The sequence below is a fragment of the Pezoporus wallicus genome, unplaced genomic scaffold (genome assembly GCF_028554395.1).
Source record: "Pezoporus wallicus isolate ANWC-B61680 ecotype Strahan unplaced genomic scaffold, APGP_CSIRO_Pwel_v1 contig_5116, whole genome shotgun sequence".
Classification (NCBI taxonomy): Eukaryota; Metazoa; Chordata; class Aves; order Psittaciformes; family Psittacidae; genus Pezoporus; species Pezoporus wallicus.
The window spans coordinates 1-21,689 of NW_026642000.1; the positions used below are offsets into that span (position 1 = coordinate 1).

At 36.7% G+C, this 21,689-nt stretch overlaps 1 protein-coding gene across 6 annotated transcripts; it reads left to right on the forward strand.

Moving 5' to 3' along the window:
- The first annotated feature begins 172 nt into the window (after positions 1-172).
- RNF170 (ring finger protein 170) lies at positions 173-21,176 on the forward strand. Of its 6 annotated transcripts, XM_057426483.1 has the most exons (9): positions 173-321; positions 1,872-1,957; positions 7,689-7,838; positions 8,843-8,984; positions 12,921-12,996; positions 14,261-14,372; positions 15,413-15,486; positions 17,436-17,540; positions 19,095-21,176. In XM_057426483.1, the coding sequence occupies exons 4-9, from the start codon at positions 8,848-8,850 to the stop codon at positions 19,362-19,364; spliced, it is 774 nt and encodes a 257-aa protein (XP_057282466.1). In that variant the 5' UTR covers positions 173-321; positions 1,872-1,957; positions 7,689-7,838; positions 8,843-8,847; the 3' UTR covers positions 19,365-21,176. The 6 variants fall into 6 exon arrangements, with proteins under 6 accessions (XP_057282466.1, XP_057282465.1, XP_057282467.1 ...); XM_057426482.1 differs by lacking the exon at positions 7,689-7,838 and having other exon boundaries at positions 174-321; positions 8,841-8,984; XM_057426484.1 differs by lacking the exon at positions 7,689-7,838 and having other exon boundaries at positions 174-321; positions 8,841-8,984; positions 14,264-14,372.
- Positions 21,177-21,689: the final 513 nt, after the last annotated feature.

Here is a 21,689-nt window from a genome sequence, read left to right on the forward strand (position 1 = left end):
CGGCCTGGTGTTCGACTCGACTGCCGCGGGTGGCAGTAAGCGGGGACCGGCTCTGCAGGGGAGCGAGGCGCGGAGCGGTCCCCTGCAGGCCTTGTATGCCGCCGGGCCCCCGAGGCGTGCCTGGGGGAGGCACAGCCGTACACGGGGTCTGCCCCCTGATCTGTGTGCGTGCTTGTCCACGGCTTGTGGCGGTTTGGAGCTGCCCGGGGGGTGTCCTAGGCAGGGCTGAGTGGGACCTGCAGCAGCGCCCTGCGCCCCGGCAGTCCCTGGCTTTGGGAGCGTAGGCTTGTGAGGACTCTGCACCCAGACATTCTCTTGCTAGTGAGTAATAGGGCTTGGCCTGTGAAAGGAGTAGTCTCTGTGAGGTTTTCCTCTCTTTTGAGAGTAGAAAGTGACATTAACTTCCTCTCATGAAAACTCGTGTAGTAAAGTTTAGTTATTATAAAAATAAACTTACTTATTTAGCAATAGCAGCAGGTAATTCAATTAATTTTTAATCTTGCAGATAAGGAGTGTGTTTCATGGCTGGAGCAGCTCTGCACCTTTGCTGCCCCAGACAGAGTAGCTCTCCATTATGCTGCAAAGGGATTGCCTGAAGAGTCCAAGAAGCTCCTTCCCGGTAGTCAGTTTTGGCCCACCTGAAGTTTGCAATGAAAATGTCGGATGTCATGATAAGCTGTACAGTTCCCTATCAGTTAGCAGCTGGCATGATGTGTGACATGGCAAGCCCAGTGCCCTGATAACAGCTGAGGGTTGAATAAACAACCAAGAAAGGAAGGGTTGCAGATCTAGTAACTAGCACTTTGTTCCTGTTTCATGACAGTTCTCCCATTTTATAAGTTGGTAGCATTGACAAAATCTGAGTGTTCCTTTGTGCCAACTGGTTTCAAATTAAAAATGTATTATAAAAACTTGACAGTATGACAGTTCTCAGGTTTTCCCAGTAAAGTACCTTCTTACTGATCTCATTGTACAACCTGCTCGTTTTACTTTTAAGTCATGGCTTTGGTCTCTCCATTTAAGACCAGCTTTCCCATTTGGGAATGAGTTGAAAAATTTTAAAAATCTATATAAGCTGCACGGCTGTATCTTTCGCTTCAAAGTTTTAATGTGTACTTTAAGCTATATGCTTAAGCTATATGCTTTGACACAGGTGCTTCCACAGGTATATTTCAGTGTTAAAGGTTTTCTGCTTCATCTTCTTTTATGTACCCATTTTCCACTTGCCTGTTGTCATACATGTAGCTTACATTCTGTATTTTGTTGATGTGAACACAGTAATGCTTTCCCTCTTGCTGCCTATTTTAGATGTAGGGTTGCATTCAGAAGCATTACTTTCTATAATACAGAATTCTTGGGTGCTTAAGAGATTTAAAGCCTCCTTATTCTTTGCTGAGGTATTACCGTATTTCAGTAAACATAATTGATAGTATTTCCGTTCTCTTCCTGTCTGATCAGAAGAGTCAAAAATCCAACTGAAGGCCAGTTCTCTCTCAGGTTCCTATCTACATATGAATTCAGTTCCACCTTCTATTTTTTATTAGAACTCTATGCTTTTAAGCATGTTTTAGCCTCAGTGGAACTTTTGTGGGGAATGTTTTACAGAGGTCATGCATCACCCAGACAAACATTCCAAATAGTAATGCTATACAGACCACTGAATTTGTCTTTTGCTTCAAGCAATCAACATAGTTTCAGGCTCATGAAAAAAATATTTCCCCAGTAGCATGGTGTATTAACTCAGCATTATATTCCCTTACCAAATGGCATCTGGAGTTTGCATCTGTAGTATTGTTGAAAGCATGATTACACCAGCAGAAGTAGACTATACATATATATATATATATATGATTTTGTTTTTTTCTCTTCAGGGAAAAATGTGTCCCCAAGACTGCTGACCTCAGACCTTGCAGATCCCACCTTACCAGGCAAGTGCCTCAGTTGGTCAGTTCTTAAGGTGTATTGAACAAAATTATTATTTGCGTACTGAAATTGTCCTCTCTCCTGTTTTGGCAAGACCCTTTATGCTTTTTTCTTTCTCTTTTGCAAAGCACATGCACACACATAAATGTAGACCACATAGTCCTCAAAAACAAAAGTAGCTTATGGTGAGAAGATGACTGAATATGGTACTGCTGAGTTTGGCTATAATTTTGCTGTACCAGCTGAGCTGATTTGTGACTTCAAAGTTGCTGCTAACTCATAATAGTGCTGTATTAACAGATTGCATTAAATAGTAGTAAGATTATTCCAGGTCATCTTTAACAACCTTCTCACAGAATATAGCTTGTCAGTTTGTATGTTGCTATATTTGATTTATTATTTTTTTTTTAATTCCCATAGTAAGTGTCCCCTTTGGGTGATCTCCTCCTGATTTTTGAAAGGTGTGGAGATACTTAATACTAGAGATTATTGTGTGTGCTTTATTCAAATAAGACACAAAAATGAAAAACTAATAAACCTTGTTTCCTCCAAACAACTTTTTTTGAGTACACTATCTGTCATTTTCCTTATTTCTGTTTTATTACGTGATGTGTCTGCAGCCCTTTTTCAAAATCCACCTTTAGTACACTGGAGTACCTGGATAAAATGTATCAGCTCATGATGTAGCTGATTTAGGCTAATTAGATGTTTACTGCTTATCATGCGTGCTTAATACCTGATGTTGCTAACTCTTTCTGGATGCAGTCTAGACATACCTTTGAGCTTCTCATGAGTGAGAGCTGAGATAACTGTAGGATTCAGTTTCCTGGATTTGCAAATGTCCCATTTTGTGTAAATGTCCATATGCTGGACATTTGCAAAGTCCCATTCACAACCACTGACAGTGGCCCCAAGCTGCTGCTACCATGAAGTAATTGGATAAATTCTGATGAGAGAGGTCTCAATTATTGCTCCATATATAAAAATTCGTCTTTATTTTGGAAATTTTTGTCTGTTTTTCTCTTAAATGAAAGAAAAATCACTAAATTTTCTATGCTTTAGGTATTTCAGTGTAAGCTAATATCCATGCAGAGGGTGGGTGACGGAATAGATATGCTCCATTTTAGTATGTTTAAATTCTTAAAACTGGATTACTGTTATCTAAAACAGGTAATATTATTAGAAACCTGTTGTTACAATTTTTTTCTTGAAGTCAAATTTTGTTATTCCTTTTGCCATGGAAGGGAATTTTGAGGAGTTAAAACTTTTTTCATCATAAAAAAATGTGACTCACAGTATTTTACTAGTTGGAGAGGAATTAGCTTCTCATGGAAAACACATGATCTCTACAAATTAAGCATCATATTTAACAGGAGTTAATGCTTCTGCTAGTGAAAGACAACTGGCAAAAGGAATTACAGCTTCTCACTTGCTCCCAGTCCACCACCACTGACTTAATTTTATGTATTTTTCAAGAGCTGAGGTTGGTTGCCAGTACTGCAACAAGAAGAAAATACACAAAATAAAAATTAAGTTAAACAAAATAAAACAAAACAAAACTACTCCACAAAAATGCAAACGTTGTTCTCATCCAGTTCGCTCCCAGCCCATCCCTGAAAGGATATGTTGTTATCCAACGTATCTTTCAGATGTTGAACAAATTTTACCATGCTGTCAAAGTCAATAAAATGTTACTCTTAGTGATTAATTTGTATCTCTCAGCAGTATTGCCTGTGTATTATTTCATTGTTTACTGCTCAGGCGTGAGGAGAGCTGCTTCTCTTTCTCTGTGCTTGTATATTCCTTTGATAGTGGGTCCTAAAATCTCTGTGCTTTTGAGAGTCTATTAGCATGCGGTGATTCCGTGATAAAATTGGAAAAGTTTAAATTTTTCAGAATACTGAAGGGGATGTTCTGATTCTGGATAGCTGCCAACAAGTGTTTAATATATCATGGCAAAAGCTAATTGTTTTCCATTTCTTTATTTCACAAAAAACATGAGGTATTATTCTAGCTGTGCTTTATGTTGAACATTGAAAGTCTTCATAATGCTTTTCAAAGCTGAAAAAATGAAGAAATAATACATCCACACTAGTGTATGTCCTCATGCCCTCACATTTCAATGTAATCTGTATGACTTTCCAAAAATAAAAGACATTCTAAATGCATTATTGCTCAGTTCTTTTTTTTCATAATCCTGCATACATTGTTCATAGTTAGTCATAGAGGGAGGAATGTTTCAAGTGTTCTGTGAACAATTCAGTCTGAGGTTGTTTACATTCTGTAGCTATCAAGAATCCTAATGCAGATAAACCTGATCCCAGTGTAAGTACTGTGCTGCAAAGTCCAGCTGTAGCTTAGCCAGCCCAAGTGGAATGGAGGAGTACCTACTTGTCCTTTTTCACGTCGCTTTGCAGTTGCATTGGTTTGCTTCAAGAAAGTACCAGTAGTTTGAAGATGTGATGAAATGAAGCTGGAAGCTAAATTTGGAGCTCTTTTGTTGTTTCTTTTAATGTAGGAGAAAGGCCCAACATTTCTGTTGGATTTTTAAACTTTGTAACCAATACTTTTAACATGCAGAGGGTGATTGTAAAAGTTGCACTTTTCATGTGAGTATTGTTAGATGTGGTTTGGTTTTCATCCTCTAACTGTAGCACAGGATGGGGTTATGCTTTCATTTAAGACACCTATCGCTGTTAAATGGCTAAAAAGAGAAAAAAATCTTGAGTATAACCAAAAATGAATTCTAAAAAATTAAGATTTTTTAATTTATTTCTATTATTAAATTTCATTTCTATTTTTACTTACTGCCCTTTTTTCCTTGAAATCATTCTATTAATTTGGTACTTTTCTGAGAGCTAGTGTAGGCAAGAATTCATTTCTTGTATAAAAAAATAGGCATCATTAAAAAAAACCTTCTTTGCAATTGTATAGAGAAACAAAAGTAGTATAAATCTACAGAGAAAAAAAAAACACTTTAAAATTATTTAATGTCTGAAAAGCCTGTGTATAGAATTCTGATCTGAAAAGGATTCTATGGTGAAAAATTTGATGAAATGCTCTTATTTTTGCATAACCAGACAAATGTAATGGATCAACATAAAAAAGTTGAATTTAATACATACCACATCAAATTATTACTGGTTATTATGTTAGGAGAGATGAGATGTCTATGATAAAGTCTGGTTCTAGAAGTCTTTTCTAACATATACTTAATCCTTGTCAGTACTGGTTGTCTCTGAAGACCGAAAGGTCTTCACTATAATCTTTAAGAATTAAGTCTACTGTACCTCGCTTTTTAATTGTACTAGGTGAAAGGGCACCCTGCTAAACACATGCATTGGGAAGCAAGATTCCTTAGCAGCTGTTTTAGAACTGTTATCTGGTCTATTCAAACAACTGCAGATGTGTTCATGGGCTGTTGTGGTTGCACCTGAAGAAATATGAAGTCCAAGCTTGCAGTTCTAGATATTTTTTTTGAAAATGTTCAAAACAGACTTGAAATCAGAAAATTACTTCCTCCTTCAGCCAGACAATCATCAAATAGTGTATTTCAGCAGTGCTTTTGTAGCTATTGCTTTTTCCACATGCTGACCCAGAGACAAGAGTGAGAGGAGATTGCAGCTGCGTCTACTGAGGCTTGAATGACTTCTGAAAAAGTATGTATTGATCTTTTGAAGTGAAACCCTTCTGTTTGTAGTTCCTAGGCTACACCATTCATTTCAGCCCTCCTGCGCAATGGTCTGATTCAGAAAAAAAGTGCTAGAGGTAATAAGGGGAATATGCTTAGTATTTGTTGGCTGTCCATAAGCAGCAAGTAAGTTAAAACTTGTGAGCCTTAAGCATTGGTAGCCTGTCTTCTATAGAACTTAGTAATAGAAGCAGCTGGGAGAGGGACTGAGCCAGACTCCCAGCTTCAGGGAAGTCCCAAGGACTTCCACTCCCCCCTCTATACACACCTCGGCAATATTGATACCTAAGAGAAGTCAAAGTGTTTGAGGAGTGCCATTTTATATAACCAGAAAGACTGCATGAATTTCTTCTGGACACTACGTTTGTGTGAAAATTGTCATTGAAAAAGTCCTATGTGGTAAGTCGATGTGCGAAGTAAATACAAATAACAGGGGTTATGTGCAGGAAGGAAGAGAAGGTGATCATCTGTGCATTTCTTATTCTGCTGCTAAGCTTGGCGCCATAGTATGCTATTTCAAGAAGAGTGCGTGAGCAGATGTAGTGAGTGCTGTTGATGGTGGGTGGATAAGGATTAAGCGTGTTGTTGCAAGGAACTTGCAGAGAGTGAAAGAGAGTGGATGTCTTGAAGGCTGTTGAAGGAAATTGAGTTTTCTTTGTGTGATACTGACAACTCATGTGTTGGCTTCAGAGTACCCCAAACAAGCAGTGACACAGGTGGCCTTTCAGGTGTCAGTGAACACAGAGATACACTTGTCTTCCAAACATGCGGTTAAATTATCTATATGTCTCTACCACAGTGTGTATTTCTGGGAAAAAAAAAAAAACACAACACCCAAAAACAACAACTACAAAAAAAAAAAAAAAAAAACAACCAAACCAACAAACCAAAACCCCCCCAAAACCTGCATAGTACTTAATGGGATATAGTTGTTATTAGCTTGTTGGTCTGTTCAAACACAGCTGATGCAAGACAGTGGAGGAATCATCACATACCAGTGCCTTGCCATTTTCTTCTTGTTTTGTTCTGAGTGATGAACCCAGAAATGGCAGTGTAACACAGCAGAAATTAGTGGGCTGATGATGGTACTTAAGGAGAGAAAATGTAGAAGTTGAAGGTACAAGCACACTGCCTGAGATACAGTTGTGGAAACTGAGAATGTCAGAATGACATATTATAAAAAGGAGATGCATCTTTGGTATTGGATATGCAAAGAAATTAAGTATATGGGTTGGGAATGTTGAGCACACCTACCAGTCCAGATCCTCAGTATGAAGGAACTGCTGCTCAGAAAACCTCCACATGGAGGACTCATGGATTTAACTACAGCAATATAATTTCATAACTAGCTGCCTAGACAAATGCTACAACTTCTGGCATAAGCTCTAGTTCCTGTGTAAGACCTTTCCACAAAGATCTGATCTTTTTCTCATTATATACGAACATATACATGTGAGTGTCTATGAAACCTGTGTCAATTTTGACCTACTTTAAACAGGATACACTGGTATTTCACCTTTGAGAGAATTTACTCTCTCTAAATACTAATTGACATTACAGTAGTTAAACTGTGACACAGTTGCTTATGGAAAGATGTAATTAGCAAAAATTGTGACTATAGTTACAGAAGTAGTAATATCAGTTCAGATGGGGACACTTAAGATAACTTAGTTTGTTTCACTTCACATATGCTTCATCTTTTCATTTTTATTTTCACCATGGAAGGCCCAAAGTACAACAACAATTAAAGGAATCTACCCTTTGTTCTCCATGAGTTTTCTCTGCTCTTATGGTACTTAATTATGCCATTTATCCTTTTTTACAACAGTGTTAAAATATACCATCTTCTCTTGCATTGCTGCTTTAGAGGGCAGCTCCCACAATGTGAGGAAGTTTGGAAAAAGCTCCACAGCTCATACAAGAAAAGATTTGGAGAGTGAGAATAACTATTATATGGAAAAGATGATAAAAAGATGACACTTCTATGTTAGCAGTAGACTAGCATATTGAAATCTTGCCAGGGTAGTTATTACAGGTATCCACTAAAATCCTGATGACCTGTATTCCATTTCAGTTTTGCAGTTAATTTAAGGCCACAGTGTCTGGTGATATTTGCTAGACAGCAACATTCAAATTAAAAAATTACACGTGAGCTGTGAAGCAGAGAGAAACGCTGATGAAAGCTTGCAAGCTTATGCACACACACTGGACTAGGATGTGTAAAGTAAGTGATAACCTGTCTTACCTGACCTCATAAATTGATGCTGAGATTTTATGTCAGCTCTGTATGAAAAGTACTTTGATTGTGTATGGACACAGTTTAGATATGACTTTTTGGTCATTTGCCAGAGTTGTGTCGTTCTCCTGGATTGGTAATATTCACAGTTGTAGTTCATTTCACTTCCTGATTGCAACAGGAGTGATTTAGCAGTGTTGGAAACTGTTTTATTTTGCTTGTCTCCAGCTCTAGGTTAATGCTGGAGATTAATAACTCTTAGCATTGACAAAGCATTCTGATTTTTGCATATGTGAAATGAATATAAACCAAACTAGTCTAATTAGGGAGGCCTGATAAGACTCTGACCAGTTTTTCTCATGTTTCCAGCTGTAGAATGATTACGCATAGCAAGGACACATAAAATAGTGCATCAGATCATTCCTCTGTATCTAAATGGGTGCTTAACACTCTATAAAACAGCTAACCTCCAAATGTCCTTGCTTTTTTCTTCACAGAAATGGTGCAAATTAGGTTTCTACATTGTCTCAGTTTAGCAGAAATCATGTGTTGTATAATAGCTAAAATCCTTGATAGTGCAGAGTCGTTATGCTTTTTTAAAATGAGCTGTCCTTAGAATATGTCTTATTCAGCAGTAACCTATTCCTGGGGAAGTTATCTGGTAAAGATTCCCAGGTAAAGAATCTGACTGAGGTTTAAAAAAAATGTCTTTAGATCACAGCACAGTCATTTAAGACTTGTGTGATACTGGGCTAGACAAATGCTTTGCAGCCCTCTGCAGCAAGCTCAGTGTTTGGTAAAAATGTGTCTGTTCCCTCTTCTTTTACCATTTTTTTCCCCAGTGACTATTCTGTTGCTTTAGGAATTTATTATTGCTATGAATAGATGTTTATGCATATTATTTGAAACTGTTTAAAATGCACGTGAGCATATGTGTATTTTAATGTATATATATATATGTACATGTATATATTTCTTTTTACATTTTAGAGCTGTGATGGCCAGTCACCAAGCAGAAGTTCAGAGTTTGAAGCTTGATAATGATTCCGTTATAGAAGGAATAAGTGACCAGGTACTGGTGGCAATTGTGCTCAGTTTCACTTTCATTGCTGCTCTGGTGTATACGCTTTTAAGGTGAGATTATATTGACAGGAATCAACATATCTGTGTTTGTAAAATTCTAACTTTCTCAACGATTTTTTTATATTAGTATATAAAACAACTGTGATTTTTGATATTAACAAAATGATTGATCACTTACTCTGATTGATTGCTTGGCAGATTTTCATTATTTAATTCAGGTAGAATGAAATGATGCATTTCTTAGAAGTGAAGTTTAACTCTTCAGATGATCAAACTGAATAATTTCATCATTCCTTAAGACTGAAGATGGCTGAATTTACAGTTTGTATGGCTGGTGTGTCTGTCATGTTTGGTTACAATGGACAGATTTGTCAGTAGTCACTCCACAATTAAGACTGGATATAATCCACCAGCATATGTTCTAGTTGCAGCCTTCTTCCATAGAAAAGACCCCAACAAAACCCCAAACATGAATAAAGTGTCTGATTCGTTTTATAAAATAATATGTTGGAAAACAGTGGGCTATAATATGCTTTCCATAAAGCAAAATATTAAGGTTGAAATTCAGTAACTGTAATGAACAAGTAATAAAAGCTGGTTTTCATTTCAGAGATTTTCCTTTCAACTTGACAAATTCCTTAGCTTATGCGTTTTGGGAAAATAAGTCTTTGCCGAGTAGGAAGTATTTGGGAGCAAGCTACAGAACAAATCAGAGTGTGAATGCTTGGTTGGACTGCAGGTCTGTGCTGCTGTTCAGGATCAGGAGATATCAAAGAAATCTAAGAGAAGCATATGCACTTCACCTTGCTTTTCTTGCTGTTTCAGTTATTCAGATGGCTTCAAGAGTTCCTTTAGAGTTCCTTTTTTTTTTTTTTTTGCTCTGCTCTTACAATTTTTTTACCCCTGATACTGATACTTTTAACATTTGTAACTTGTGTTTCCTTTTTCTTCTCTAGTTATACTAGGCAATACAGTGATCTGTGTATTCCTTACACTGCGTCCATTACCCCGATCTCTTTGCCAGCTCATACTTCAGTATGTGACATCTGAAATACTTAAGTTGGGTAGGAACAGGTCCTGGATAAAAATACGTGAAAGAAGGCTTAGGGTAGTGAAGAAGGTTGTAGGAACTGAATGAAAACTTCAAGTAGGCAGCAAGGAGTGTAGGTTGCAGTGGATTTTAGGGGACAGACGTGAAATGTGGAAAGAACTGTTAAAGGATATGGCTACCGTACTTGTTTCCAGCAGTGAGAACTCAGTGAAGCATCACATCAGGGGCTGAACTGAAGGTCTCTCTGCTTTTGGTGGAGGAACTTATTAAGAGTAATTAACATATATACCAAGTTGTAGATGTTTAGTTCAGTCACTGTAAGATACTTCTGCATAGCCTGTATGTCTTTGACTTATAAATTTCCATAAAATGCAGCTAGCTTTTTCCATCATCTTTTAAACTTGCAGGTAGGTTGTCACATGAGACTGTGAAAATTTAATTTAGCAAACAAATTAAAGGGAGCTTGACCCTCCAGTGCTTTGTATCGGAGATTCCTTACTTGTCCCAGATGACTTACCCAACCCATGTTTATGTATCTGCAGGTTTAAAACTTTTTCTCTTAATTTCTATCCCATCAAGTGGTTTCATTATAAGATTAAATTGGTACTTTCAGCAAAATTGAGATCTTAATCCTTGGAAATTAACAATGGCCGTCACTGCACAGTAATACACCAGTCTCCATGAGTACTGTCCCTCACTTTCCCTGTGTGAAGCTGCACACTGATCATTCAGGCAGCCTTCCTCCTGGTTGTTATAGATTGGTGGGGCTCTTTGTGATACATACTACATTTTTCCACATCATGGAAAGATTACATCCTTTTACGTGCTAACACTTGAAAATGGGGAAACTAAAAGACTCCCCATCTAACTTTATTTCTTTCTGGCATTGGTAATGCCTTTAATTACATAAAACCATACTGGTTTGAATTTATTTGATTTATTTTCTCATACTAATAGAATAACAGAAGTTATGAATCTGATATGTCTTGACCTGTGCTGTCCCTTCCTGGACACTCCGCAGTGTTCACTACCTCAGCATCTTGCACATAAGTGACAGATGTTGCACATACTGTACCTCTACAGCTCTACAAATTTTCTCATGTATTCAACGTAGTATAAAATGAACACTTTAGCAGAAAATTTGCAGTAAGTTGTTTGTGAAGGAATCAGAATAAACTGGCCTATAATTCACACTTACTATTTGTGTGTGATTTTAATTGAATTTTCAATATATATCAAAGTCCTGGCAAACTGAAGGTGAAAAATATGCTAATTTGTAGCATCTGAACAGGAAAATACTTTCATACATATAACATGAATGACAGACAGCATGCACAAAGTCTGACTCATGGAGACACAAGATGAGCTGGAAGGGTTTTAATGTAAGATTCCCATCATGTAACTTCCATATATGTCACCCACATTAGTGGTGTTATCTTTACAGATAAGTATGTAATTATTAGCATTAGAAATACCGGGTTTGTTTGTTCCTCTGAAGAAAGAATGAAGGACACCAAATGTAAAAGATAGCAGTAAGGCAGTATCATGACTGCCCACATCAAATGAAGGAAAATATTGCAGAAGCTGCTAGAGCTGTGGAGGAAATTATGTAAATAGAACTGCAACCAGAAAAGATCCTAAAAATTCATCCAGTCCAGCCCTCAGCTCTGACAAAGGATCAACTTTTCTAGATCATCCCTCGAAACAGTGCAACCTAATTTTTGATTTAACTTTCAGTCAAAGATAGATCAGAATACCCTGAGGTAACCTTTTATGATTTTGTACACTTCGCGGTTAGAAATGTTTTTCCACCAACCTTAGATAACTCTGAGAAATAATTGCTCATATTTATAGAATGAAAGCCTTATCCTCTCCCTTTTTTTCTCCATGAGCAGTCTTTATATGAAGTGACATTTCTTCCCTCTTTCTGAAATGTTTAAAAAATGTGGGCAGTAGCTTTTATTCTCTTCTGAACTTCCTCCAACTTTGCTACATGTTTTTATGCATTTAGCCCAAAATGGAAAACAGAATCCAGCTGAGACCTCAACAGTGCTGAGGAGAATGTATCACCTTTGAAATACATATGAATAAATAAAGCATAAAAAGGTCTCACAGTTTTGAATATGATGCTATTGACTCATATTTATTATAACTCAACACCTCTTAATTTTGTTACCATAATTTTAAATTCTAATTCTGTTCCCATTATGCTTTTGAATTTCAAACTTGTATTGTATCCAGCCTTCTTTCTTCAGTGAGTTGCTTCCTGTGATTCCCCTTGGCACCTCTAACCTGAAGTTTTCTTCATGTTAGAGTCTCAGAGCCTATAGAGTCTTTTTAAAGACTGATTTAAAAGGAGTGATTTCTTTTTATATCCAGTCTGCTGATAGTTACATAAATTCAACATTCTAAATCTAAGAGTTTGCCTACCCCTTCTTATGTAAACGTTATGTCTTTATCTTTCATGTAGCAGATGAAATAATTAGGTTTTTTCAATATTGTAACTTAGGGAACGACTGAAAAACTGAAGAAATTTATGAGTAGACCAACAATTCAAAATTTAGCAATGGAGACAGAAAATATTTCTGCATAATAAATATATAACTTTCAAGCAACATTATTTTTTTTGCGTGTTAATAGCTTGATTTTGTTTCAAATAAAAATCTAGTTTAAACATGATTTAATGATTGATTATGGAGTCTCTCTGAAAAGTCGTGCTGCTGTACAGCTTTAAATGTCCAGAGTAACTTTAGGATCTAGAATACATGTCCTGTTTCGTTAATTATTTGTGTACTTCCTTTACAATCCTTTATAGCAGGAAGGAATGATTTTTACCCTTTGTTCAAGTTCCTTTTTTTTTTTTTTTCCAATCAGTTGTTTTTCAGTGTTGGGCCACAGTGTTCAGTTTTTCTTATTGCTTGTATTTCCTTTCACAGAAATGAACATCAGAACATACACCCAGAAAATCAAGAGCTAGTGCGAGCTCTTCGTCAGCAGCTTCAAACAGAGCAGGTGTTGTGCCAAATGTTGGCTTCATTTAACTATCTCATTTTGGGTAGTGTAGACTCCTCTGAGGTTCTGGAAGAAGCTGGTCTTGAAAGTTGTGGAAGCTTACTTACTATACAGATGCATCTTTGAACTTTATCAAGTAATGAAATAACATAGGCTTTTTAAATGAATAAGTAATTAAAATTAAATATTCGGCTGGCTCTTTTTGCAGACAACTTTTTGCCACAAGGTGGAGTATGTTAGATTATGTTGTGCGATTCCTCAATGTTCTGGGGCCTTAGTGGTAAAGGAAAGGAAATCTGGAAGACAGCTTGCTGCCACAGTACAGGGGTTAGATGTTTACGCTGATAACCTATGTGTAGCAGAACAGTGGCACAGCAGTAAGAGCCAGTGAACAAAGACAGAGAGAAACTTTTACCAAAGCCTTTACTGACAAGACGAGGAGCAGTGTTTTTGAACTGGAAGTCAGATTGGATGGGACTTTGAAGAGCCTAAGGTAGTGACATGTCCCTGCCCATGGCAGAGAAGTTGGACTACATGTTTTTTAAAGATCCTTCAAACCTCAACCCTTCTATAACTGCATCCAATTCTGACATATAGAGGAGAGGATGGGTGGGTCTAGGCCAGGTTACTGGAACTTGCCAAGTGCCAGCCTGAGAGTGACAAGCCGTATTTTTGGAGAGTATTGAGGAGAGTCTTTCGTCATATTACTTCTTGAAATAATGACAGATTTTTAACTACAGTGCCTATTTATGTGGAAGATAAATATGAGAAAATTGGGAGAAAATATATTTCATGGCATTGACATACACAAGCTGATGTCTGTCCTTGAGCTTGGGAACACTGAATATTGCAACTGGCAGCAATACAGTTTAGTTACCTGGCTCTGGACAGAACTACTTAGGGAAATGAAGTACAAGTCTCAGTCTGAGTTGTTATTCATGTGTCAGCATGTCTAACCTAACAATATGAAGGACCAAGGTGGTTCTTTCCCTGTGGTCTTTAACTGGATTGAAGGACACACTTATAGAACAGATGAAGGGAAAATAATGGGCTTGTCACAAGAAGAACTGGCCTAGTGTATCAGTTTTTGCTTTTAATTATGTTTGATTTTTTTGATTTAGATATGTTTCTCTTTCATTTCACATAGTTTTACATTTGATTGTTTGACTTCTAGTGAATGAACACTAGATTATTTATTTTTTTTTAACTCCGTAGACATGTATAAAAATGGTATCTCTAACACTGCATTTCTGTTGTGTTCCAGCAGGATGCTTCTGCCGATGATAGACTTCGCTTCTATACAGATATGTCCTGTCCAGTCTGTTTGCAGCAGGCTACATTTCCTATAGAAACAAACTGTGGACATCTTTTCTGTGGTAAGCAAGAAAAACAAAATAAAAAAAACTAAGCTGCAAAGATAAAACCAGAACAGAAACACAAACTTTTAGCGCTAGTATAGTCACCTTAATGCAAAGTTCTGTTTGATTTTAGCTGCTTATCTTCTAATGTGCATTAGAAATAATTTTTACATCAATTGCTGAGAAAATATTTGTGAATAAACAAGTCAGATTGAGAATGTGCTGTTTTTCTGTGCTATCAGGATTAAGTCCACAGTTAATTTAAAGATGTCAAGGGTAGAGAGTGTAATTTGTTTCCAGTTAGTAAAAAAATGGAGACGCTGAAAAACACTTGGAAATGCACCATTTAAAAGAAGCAGTTTAGAAAGAGTAAAAAATTCTGCCTGGTGTTATCTTTTTCTCAGAGTGTTGGGGTTATTTTCTTGGAAGCCCTGAAGAATTAAGGTTAAGTTCACAATGCTTAAAGTGTTTGCCTCTTTCTTTGGGGCCTGTGATTCAAATTTATATAGAAATGCCCTGTGTAGCTGCTGCCTCTTCTTTGTGTTCCCAGGAGGATTCTTTAACTGCGTTCATCTGGTTTTATGGAGTATATAATGCATACCATGCCTAGTCATTTAAGCAAAAGAATTTACAAATTTGGAAAACAGTTGAAGTATTCAGATTTTTATATATTCCTTCATCCATTAATAAAGCCAGTTTTTTATGATAAATTTTATATCTCTTCATATTTTTGTGACTTCTAAATTTTAAACTGGTAAAATTTTTAATTATTTGCTTCTTCAGTTAATGATTAAGAAGTCTTCTGTCTTTTCAGTTAATGATACTTTAATGATACAATTGAACCTATTCAGAATTTTTCTGCACTTAACAGCCCTCAATTTGAACATATCAGTTGTTGGTATCTTCAGCGAATGCTATATACAAAATTATACCAGCAAAGATAGGTTTAACCTAACTGCTTATACACTTCTGTTTTTTCCCTTGGTGTGTAGCACGCTATTTCATGCAGTGCGTGTTTCAACTCAGAAGTTTAAATGTCTGTAACTTACCTTCATCAGGTTCCTGCATTATTGCCTACTGGAGGTATGGCTCATGGCTTGGTGCCATCCGTTGCCCAATCTGCAGACAAACGGTAATATTTTAAGTAATCATGGGCCTGATAGTTTAGCTATCTAGTGTAGCTTACCTAAAAAGCACTTACATGTGAACTGCAGTAGGGAGACTGACAGAAGGCCGAGAAGCTGAAAGAATATGGATATGTGAGACATAGATGGTGGACATTATTTTGTTTGTATAACACTTTGCTTTGCCAAACGGCTTTAAAAAATGCAGATTGTTCCTGCAACTCAAATTTAAGTGAGCAGCACTGATAACTCAGCCATTTTTCTGTAAAGGAGTATATGAAAATATAAAATCATAAGATCTTAACTCTGATTTTTCCATGCTTTCTGTTTTGGATGTTACATAACTTCATTACCAGAACTTGCAACTTAAAGACCTGGCTGTTGTGGAAGACTGGCAATAGGCAGTATACTAACTGGTTTCTCAGAAGTACCCTCTCCCTTCCTTCTCTCCCCAGCAAAAAAAAAACAATGTTAATTTCTTATTTTGTCCCTATTTTAGTTTGAATGTATTATTAATATGGGCTTTGTAGAGCAAGCATTAACTTCCTACACAACTTACTTACATTGTCAGTTTGAAATATGTCCCTGCAACTCATTAACACATAGGATCTCTGAGTTTTATAATGTATATTTTAACAAAATATACACTATATATATATAAAATAAAGTACATCTTTATTTTAACTGCATAACTACAGAGCTGGTACCTTCTGATGAATTATATAACATGCTTGATGCCCTTGCCCATACATTATAAGCTACTTTAATTGTGTGTATTAGCAGGACAAATGACTGTAAGAACGCAGAGAAAAGAAAGATAGGTATGACTGCAGGATGAATGAGTGAGTTTAGAATTTAGCAAGTGAGGTGAGTGGCACAAAAAATAAAGATGATGAAGATGGAAAAGGGGAAAATAAGTGATTCGCATGTCTGTGTGCTTGTGTCCATATATAGATATTCTTCTACGTTCCTCTGAATAACAGGTAAATTGGATGGTGCTGCTGACACAGTTATGCATTCATTCTCATTCTGTAACATAGGAGAAGTCAGGTCTGATTTATAAATAGGGGACAGAAGTACGTACGCATGAACAGCGTGAGTCATACAGAAGGTTTGTTGAAGGCAGAAGGCAGGGCTAGGAGTTGAACGTAGATGGGCCCATGGTGTCATTTGCTAAATGTGACTGCTGCACAGATACAAGATAAATGTTTAGTGGCCAGGTGTTTTTGAAGATTGTAATAATTTGAACTGTTTCCTCTGATAATCTGCGTTTGATACCTGAACATTGCTTCTAAATGCGTTTTCAGAAACTCCTATACAGAAAGGTAACATAAGATACACATGAATATGACCGTACGTGTTTTTCTATGTTTACATGAAAATTAGCTCAAGAAGAATTCTCTGTGCTTATGAAAGAGCTGACGGTTAAAATCTTTTCCTGTTTATTATTAATTATTACTCTCCTTGGTCTTGGTTTGAATGCCCATGTGGAAAAGTATGAGTTTTGCTGCTTGTGTCCTGAAATGCAAGGCCATTCTAAAGATGGAAGAAGAATGGTGCCATTAGTTTCTTTATTTGGTTTTCAGTTTAAGACACAAAACTAGATTAATTTGGCAAATTAACTTTTTTTATCCAGATCATCTGTCCCACTTCTGAAACATAAAAAACTTAGGTTTTAGAAAAATTTCCCGTAATCCCGTCTTAGAAAGAGGGTTCTTATGCTTGTTATTAACAATCTTTTTTAAAAAATTAATATTCTGTAGAGAGTTGTAAGCAATTAATTTGTTAAAACTTAGCAGCAGTATCCATGTTAGTCATTTTACATTTTATTTTGTTACTAAATATTCAACTAAACAACTGTGTAGTTAACTGAAGTTCGTGATTTTCATTGGTAGTTTACAATGTCTGCATGTAAAAGACAGTTGCACGTGTAACAAAATCTCCCTGCTGTGCCTAGGTAACATTGTTTTTACCACTGTTCAGTGAAGATCAGCAGGATGCAGCCCAAGTATTTCAAGATGTTAATGATTACAATCGGAGGTTCTCAGGACAGCCCAGATCTGTAAGTTTGGGGAAGATTTGGGTGGAAGTCAGTGATTTTAGGGAAGTTTAACAGTATTTTTTGTGGGGTTTTTTCCCTTTACCCCAACCCTTCCCACGCCCCATTATGAATTTTCCCTTCATGATGCTTAGGGACTATGGAAATTCATATTTATATAATTAAGGCAAATTCATGACCCATGTGAAAAGTATGGAAACTTGCATTTTTGTTGCAAGTGAGAACTTCTAGTAAGCTTTGAGTTCCCAATTTATGTGTTAAGATCTTTTTTAATTACAACTTTAAAAAGATTAGTCAGTAAAAATGCTTATTGAAATACATAGCGTATAAGGAAGAATATTCACTTGATTGATCTCTTTACATCAATTAGAAGAATCTGGAGTTCTTTTTTTTTCTAAATAGCTAAGCGAAATGGTTGAAGTTCTGTGAACTTTACAAAATCAGTCTGGTGAGCCTGTCTTCTATGTGCATGTTCTTATCCACAAGGTAAAATGCATGCACTTGCATACTAGTAACTTTCCCACTTCTCTACGTCTGTTCATTGAATTTGGATATAGTAAGAAAACATTAGCAAGAAAAATCTGTAATCCAAAGAGACATAAGAGGTGCAAGATGGAATATTTTTTTTTTTTTTCACATTCTAAACCACAAAACAGTTATACTTTTGATACAGAATAGTTTGAATCTACCTTTCAGGCTCCATTAGACCTTTCTGAGGGCTCTGTGTCTAGTCCCCAGTGACCTGTCTGAGGTCATGCCAGAAGTCTGCATTAAAACCCTTATCAGACTAGATAAATTGTCTTTGATTTATACAGGGTGTGTTGCCTTAACCACATGCAAAATTTCTTTCTTGAGAATTTTTGCAGCCTTGCCAATAACTCTTTTTAATTCATGGCTCTGTGTAGAAACTCTGTAGAGTAGGCAAAGGAACCAGTATAAAAAAAAAAGACGCACAACAAAAATGTGAATATTTTCTACTGAGTAGTCAGATACAGAATCATAGTAGTAAAATGGAAAGGAGGCAGGAATAGATTCATTTAAAGGTTCTTTAATTTACTTTGAAGGCTGATCCATCTTTTGGAAAGTTATGTGAGTCACTGGTTACAAGGCAGGGATGGGGGAGTGAGTTTCTAAAGAACTGCAATCTATTGTACTTCACTTGTTACTTTTTTCTTGCAATCCCTAATTGTCTTCCATTCTAATCAATATTTCACTACAGTTAACCTGTTCTCACTTTCTCAGTCATTTGATTTACTCTAGTAGTCACTGCTTTTCCTTTTTTATAGATGCCAGTGTATTTTGCAGTGAGTTAAATGTATGGTTTATGGTATAGAATGACACAATTTCACTGTTTCTTGAAAACATATATATTCTAAATCTGACTTTTTTCCCAGCAAAACTAAATCCAGGAAGTCCTGTCTTACTGTTTGGTTTTCTTACAAACTAACAGATTCGAAAGCTGTAATGTAGTAATAGAAACTTCAGACTAACTGAAGACAAATATAGCATGGATCTGTTGCTAAAGCAAAATACTAACTTTTGGTTTCTCTCTTATAGATTATGGAAAGAATTATGGATCTGCCCACCTTATTGCGGCATGCTTTCAGGGAGATGTTTTCCGTTGGAGGCCTCTTCTGGATGTTTCGCATCAGAATATTCCTCTGCTTGCTTGGAGCCTTGCTTTACCTGGCTTCACCCCTGGATTTTCTTCCTGAAGCTCTCTTTGGAATTCTGGGCTTCTTGGATGATTTCTTTGTAATTTTTCTTCTCCTGATATATATCTCTATCATGTACCGGGAAGTGGTAACACAGCGGCTGAATAGATGAAATGGACAAAAATTACCCCAAAGCAGAGGCAGTTGTGGGATGTAATATCAGTATGGTTTACCAAGGCACCTGTGTACAGTTTCAGTAGTTACAACTTTATAGCTGGTCATCTTATACAAATATGAAGGGTTAGTATGTGGTGATGCTTAACTGGACCCTTTAATTATGTATACTACATACGCTTCATAAGATGAGGTTAGTTTTATGATATAATAAGCTACCTTCCTCTTCTTTCACCTGATGAACAATTGTATGTAATCAAAACAGAAAGCACCTTTTTTTGGTGTGTGGTTTATGAAAAAGGAGTTCTAGTAAAGGACTTCTAATGAAAAGTCCATTTGGGTAATCTGGACATATATAAGGAAATCCAGCAATTCTTCACAGTGCAGTTGTCACAGCTAGATTTTTTTAAAGTCTCCCTGTTGTGGGCTAGAGTCTTTTAAAATAACAATAGCTTTGTGTGTCTCTGTGGAAGAAGAAACCCAAAGACTGCATTACAATTACCGCCCTGCAGTTTGCTATTGCCCACATGCTTCACAAAAACAAGGAGAACACCTCAGTATTGCTTGAACTGCACTATGTACAGTTGCATGCAATTTGTGCAATTTTATTTTTACATTTGGGAATACACACAGTATTTGATCTAGATAGAGTAACCAATATTATGCACTGGTTAGTGCTGTTTTTAAGTGGGAGCATGATTTTATTCTTCAGGCTTCTTTATGTGGTAGGTACGTATCTTGAAAGCAGGGGGTTTATGCTGCTCTGGGTCAGTTCAGTGTATCTGAAGTGAGTGTTTGCATTCCTGTAGTTGCATTTGAGTATTTAGCCAATAGAAAGAACTCTCAAATTTTAAATAGTGGTTGAAGAAAAGAAGTCAGAACTGTATGTTTACACTGCAGAACTTTACCTGAATGTACTTTCTGCAATACAAGTATTAAACAACTTAGATATTGGGGTGATTGGTTTTCAGTTGGGGTTTCCTTGTTTGGTTGGTTAGTTGGTTGATTTGGATGTGGGTAGAGTGGGTTCTGAATTACCTTGAAAATGGTCTGTGATAAGGGACCACAAAAAAATACTAGAAATATTTTTTAAAATACCAGGTTATTAATTATCCTTAAAGTTGATCTTTATTTTCCCTGATGAATTTGAATATAGGCTATCATAGCTACAGAAGTAATTTGAAAGTATTTCCATTTTAAGACATTAATACCAGTAGAAAAATCAAAGATATCATAGGTCTATGTACTTTTTAGTTAGAGGAATAATAATAGCCATTTGAACTTCCTGAGTACTTGAAAGACAGTGATTAGACAGGTGATTCTTTGTGTGTTTACATACATGGGATGAGACTTACAATGAAAGGGACCTTTTCACGACTTCTGTGTTTGCCCATGGTGGCTGGTTGTTAGAGATGGGCAAAAGGGGAAACACTAAGTGAAACAAGGGAGGGAGGAGGAGAACAAAACAAAAAATGGCATTTTTTGGAAGCAAATGCTATTTGGTTTGGCAAACTATCTGTTATTAAGCATCTTAGTTGAGCTTTTCCTTTTGTGTTGGCATTGCTACTGTATGGATGGTTTAGTGGCCAGCTCAGAAGTTATTAAAGTATTATTAAGTGTGGATGTTCATAAACTGTTAGGTACATTCACAAAGCAAGATAATAGTTTAGGATGTTAGGTATGACAGGATTTTGCAGTTTTGCTGTAAGCATTGTTTGGGTTTTGGTTTTTATTCCCCAAGATACCCAGCTGACAGCAAACTCAAAAAAAGTTTTAATTGAGTAAATTTAACACCATATTTTCTCCTGGAGTTTAACTTGTATGTCTGCTTAGATAAGAGTGTGAACTGCTGTTGAAGAGCAACTGGAGTCTGTTCCTAGAGTTTGTTGATCTATTACCTCCTCCATATGTTTATCCTATGATTGTGTTTATGGTTTTTTCCATGACTCTCCAAGTTCAGAGTGGATATAGAACTATGTGAAGCTGCTTACTGATTTGCTTTCACTGAGCTTCCCAATTCCACAAGCTACTTAAAGTTCATGCAGATAAGGAGGAGTTCTTTACTGTGAGGGTGGTGAAGCACTGGAATGGGTTGCCCAACGAAGTCTTGAATGCTCCATCCCTAGCAGTTCAAGGCTGGGTTGAACAGAGCCTTGGGTGACATGGTTTAGTGTGAGGTGTCCCTGCCCATGGCAGGGGGGTTGAAACTAGATGATCTTAATGTCCTTTCCAGCTCTAACTGTTCTGTGATTCTATGATATATCCGCCTAAGGGATCTGCTCCTGAAGAACAAACCTTCTTGTGTACCTGAAAGCATGTACAA

Excerpts from the sequence above, each read along its gene's own strand:
- RNF170 (XM_057426483.1), top strand. The coding sequence starts at position 8,848 with ATGGCCAGTCACCAAGCAGAAGTTCAGAGTTTGAAGCTTGATAATGAT. Across the intron at positions 15,487-17,435 it reads GCCCAATCTGCAGACAAACG|GTAACATTGTTTTTACCACT; the intron begins GTAATATTTTAA and ends TGCTGTGCCTAG. Across the intron at positions 17,541-19,094 it reads TCTCAGGACAGCCCAGATCT|ATTATGGAAAGAATTATGGA; the intron begins GTAAGTTTGGGG and ends TCTCTCTTATAG.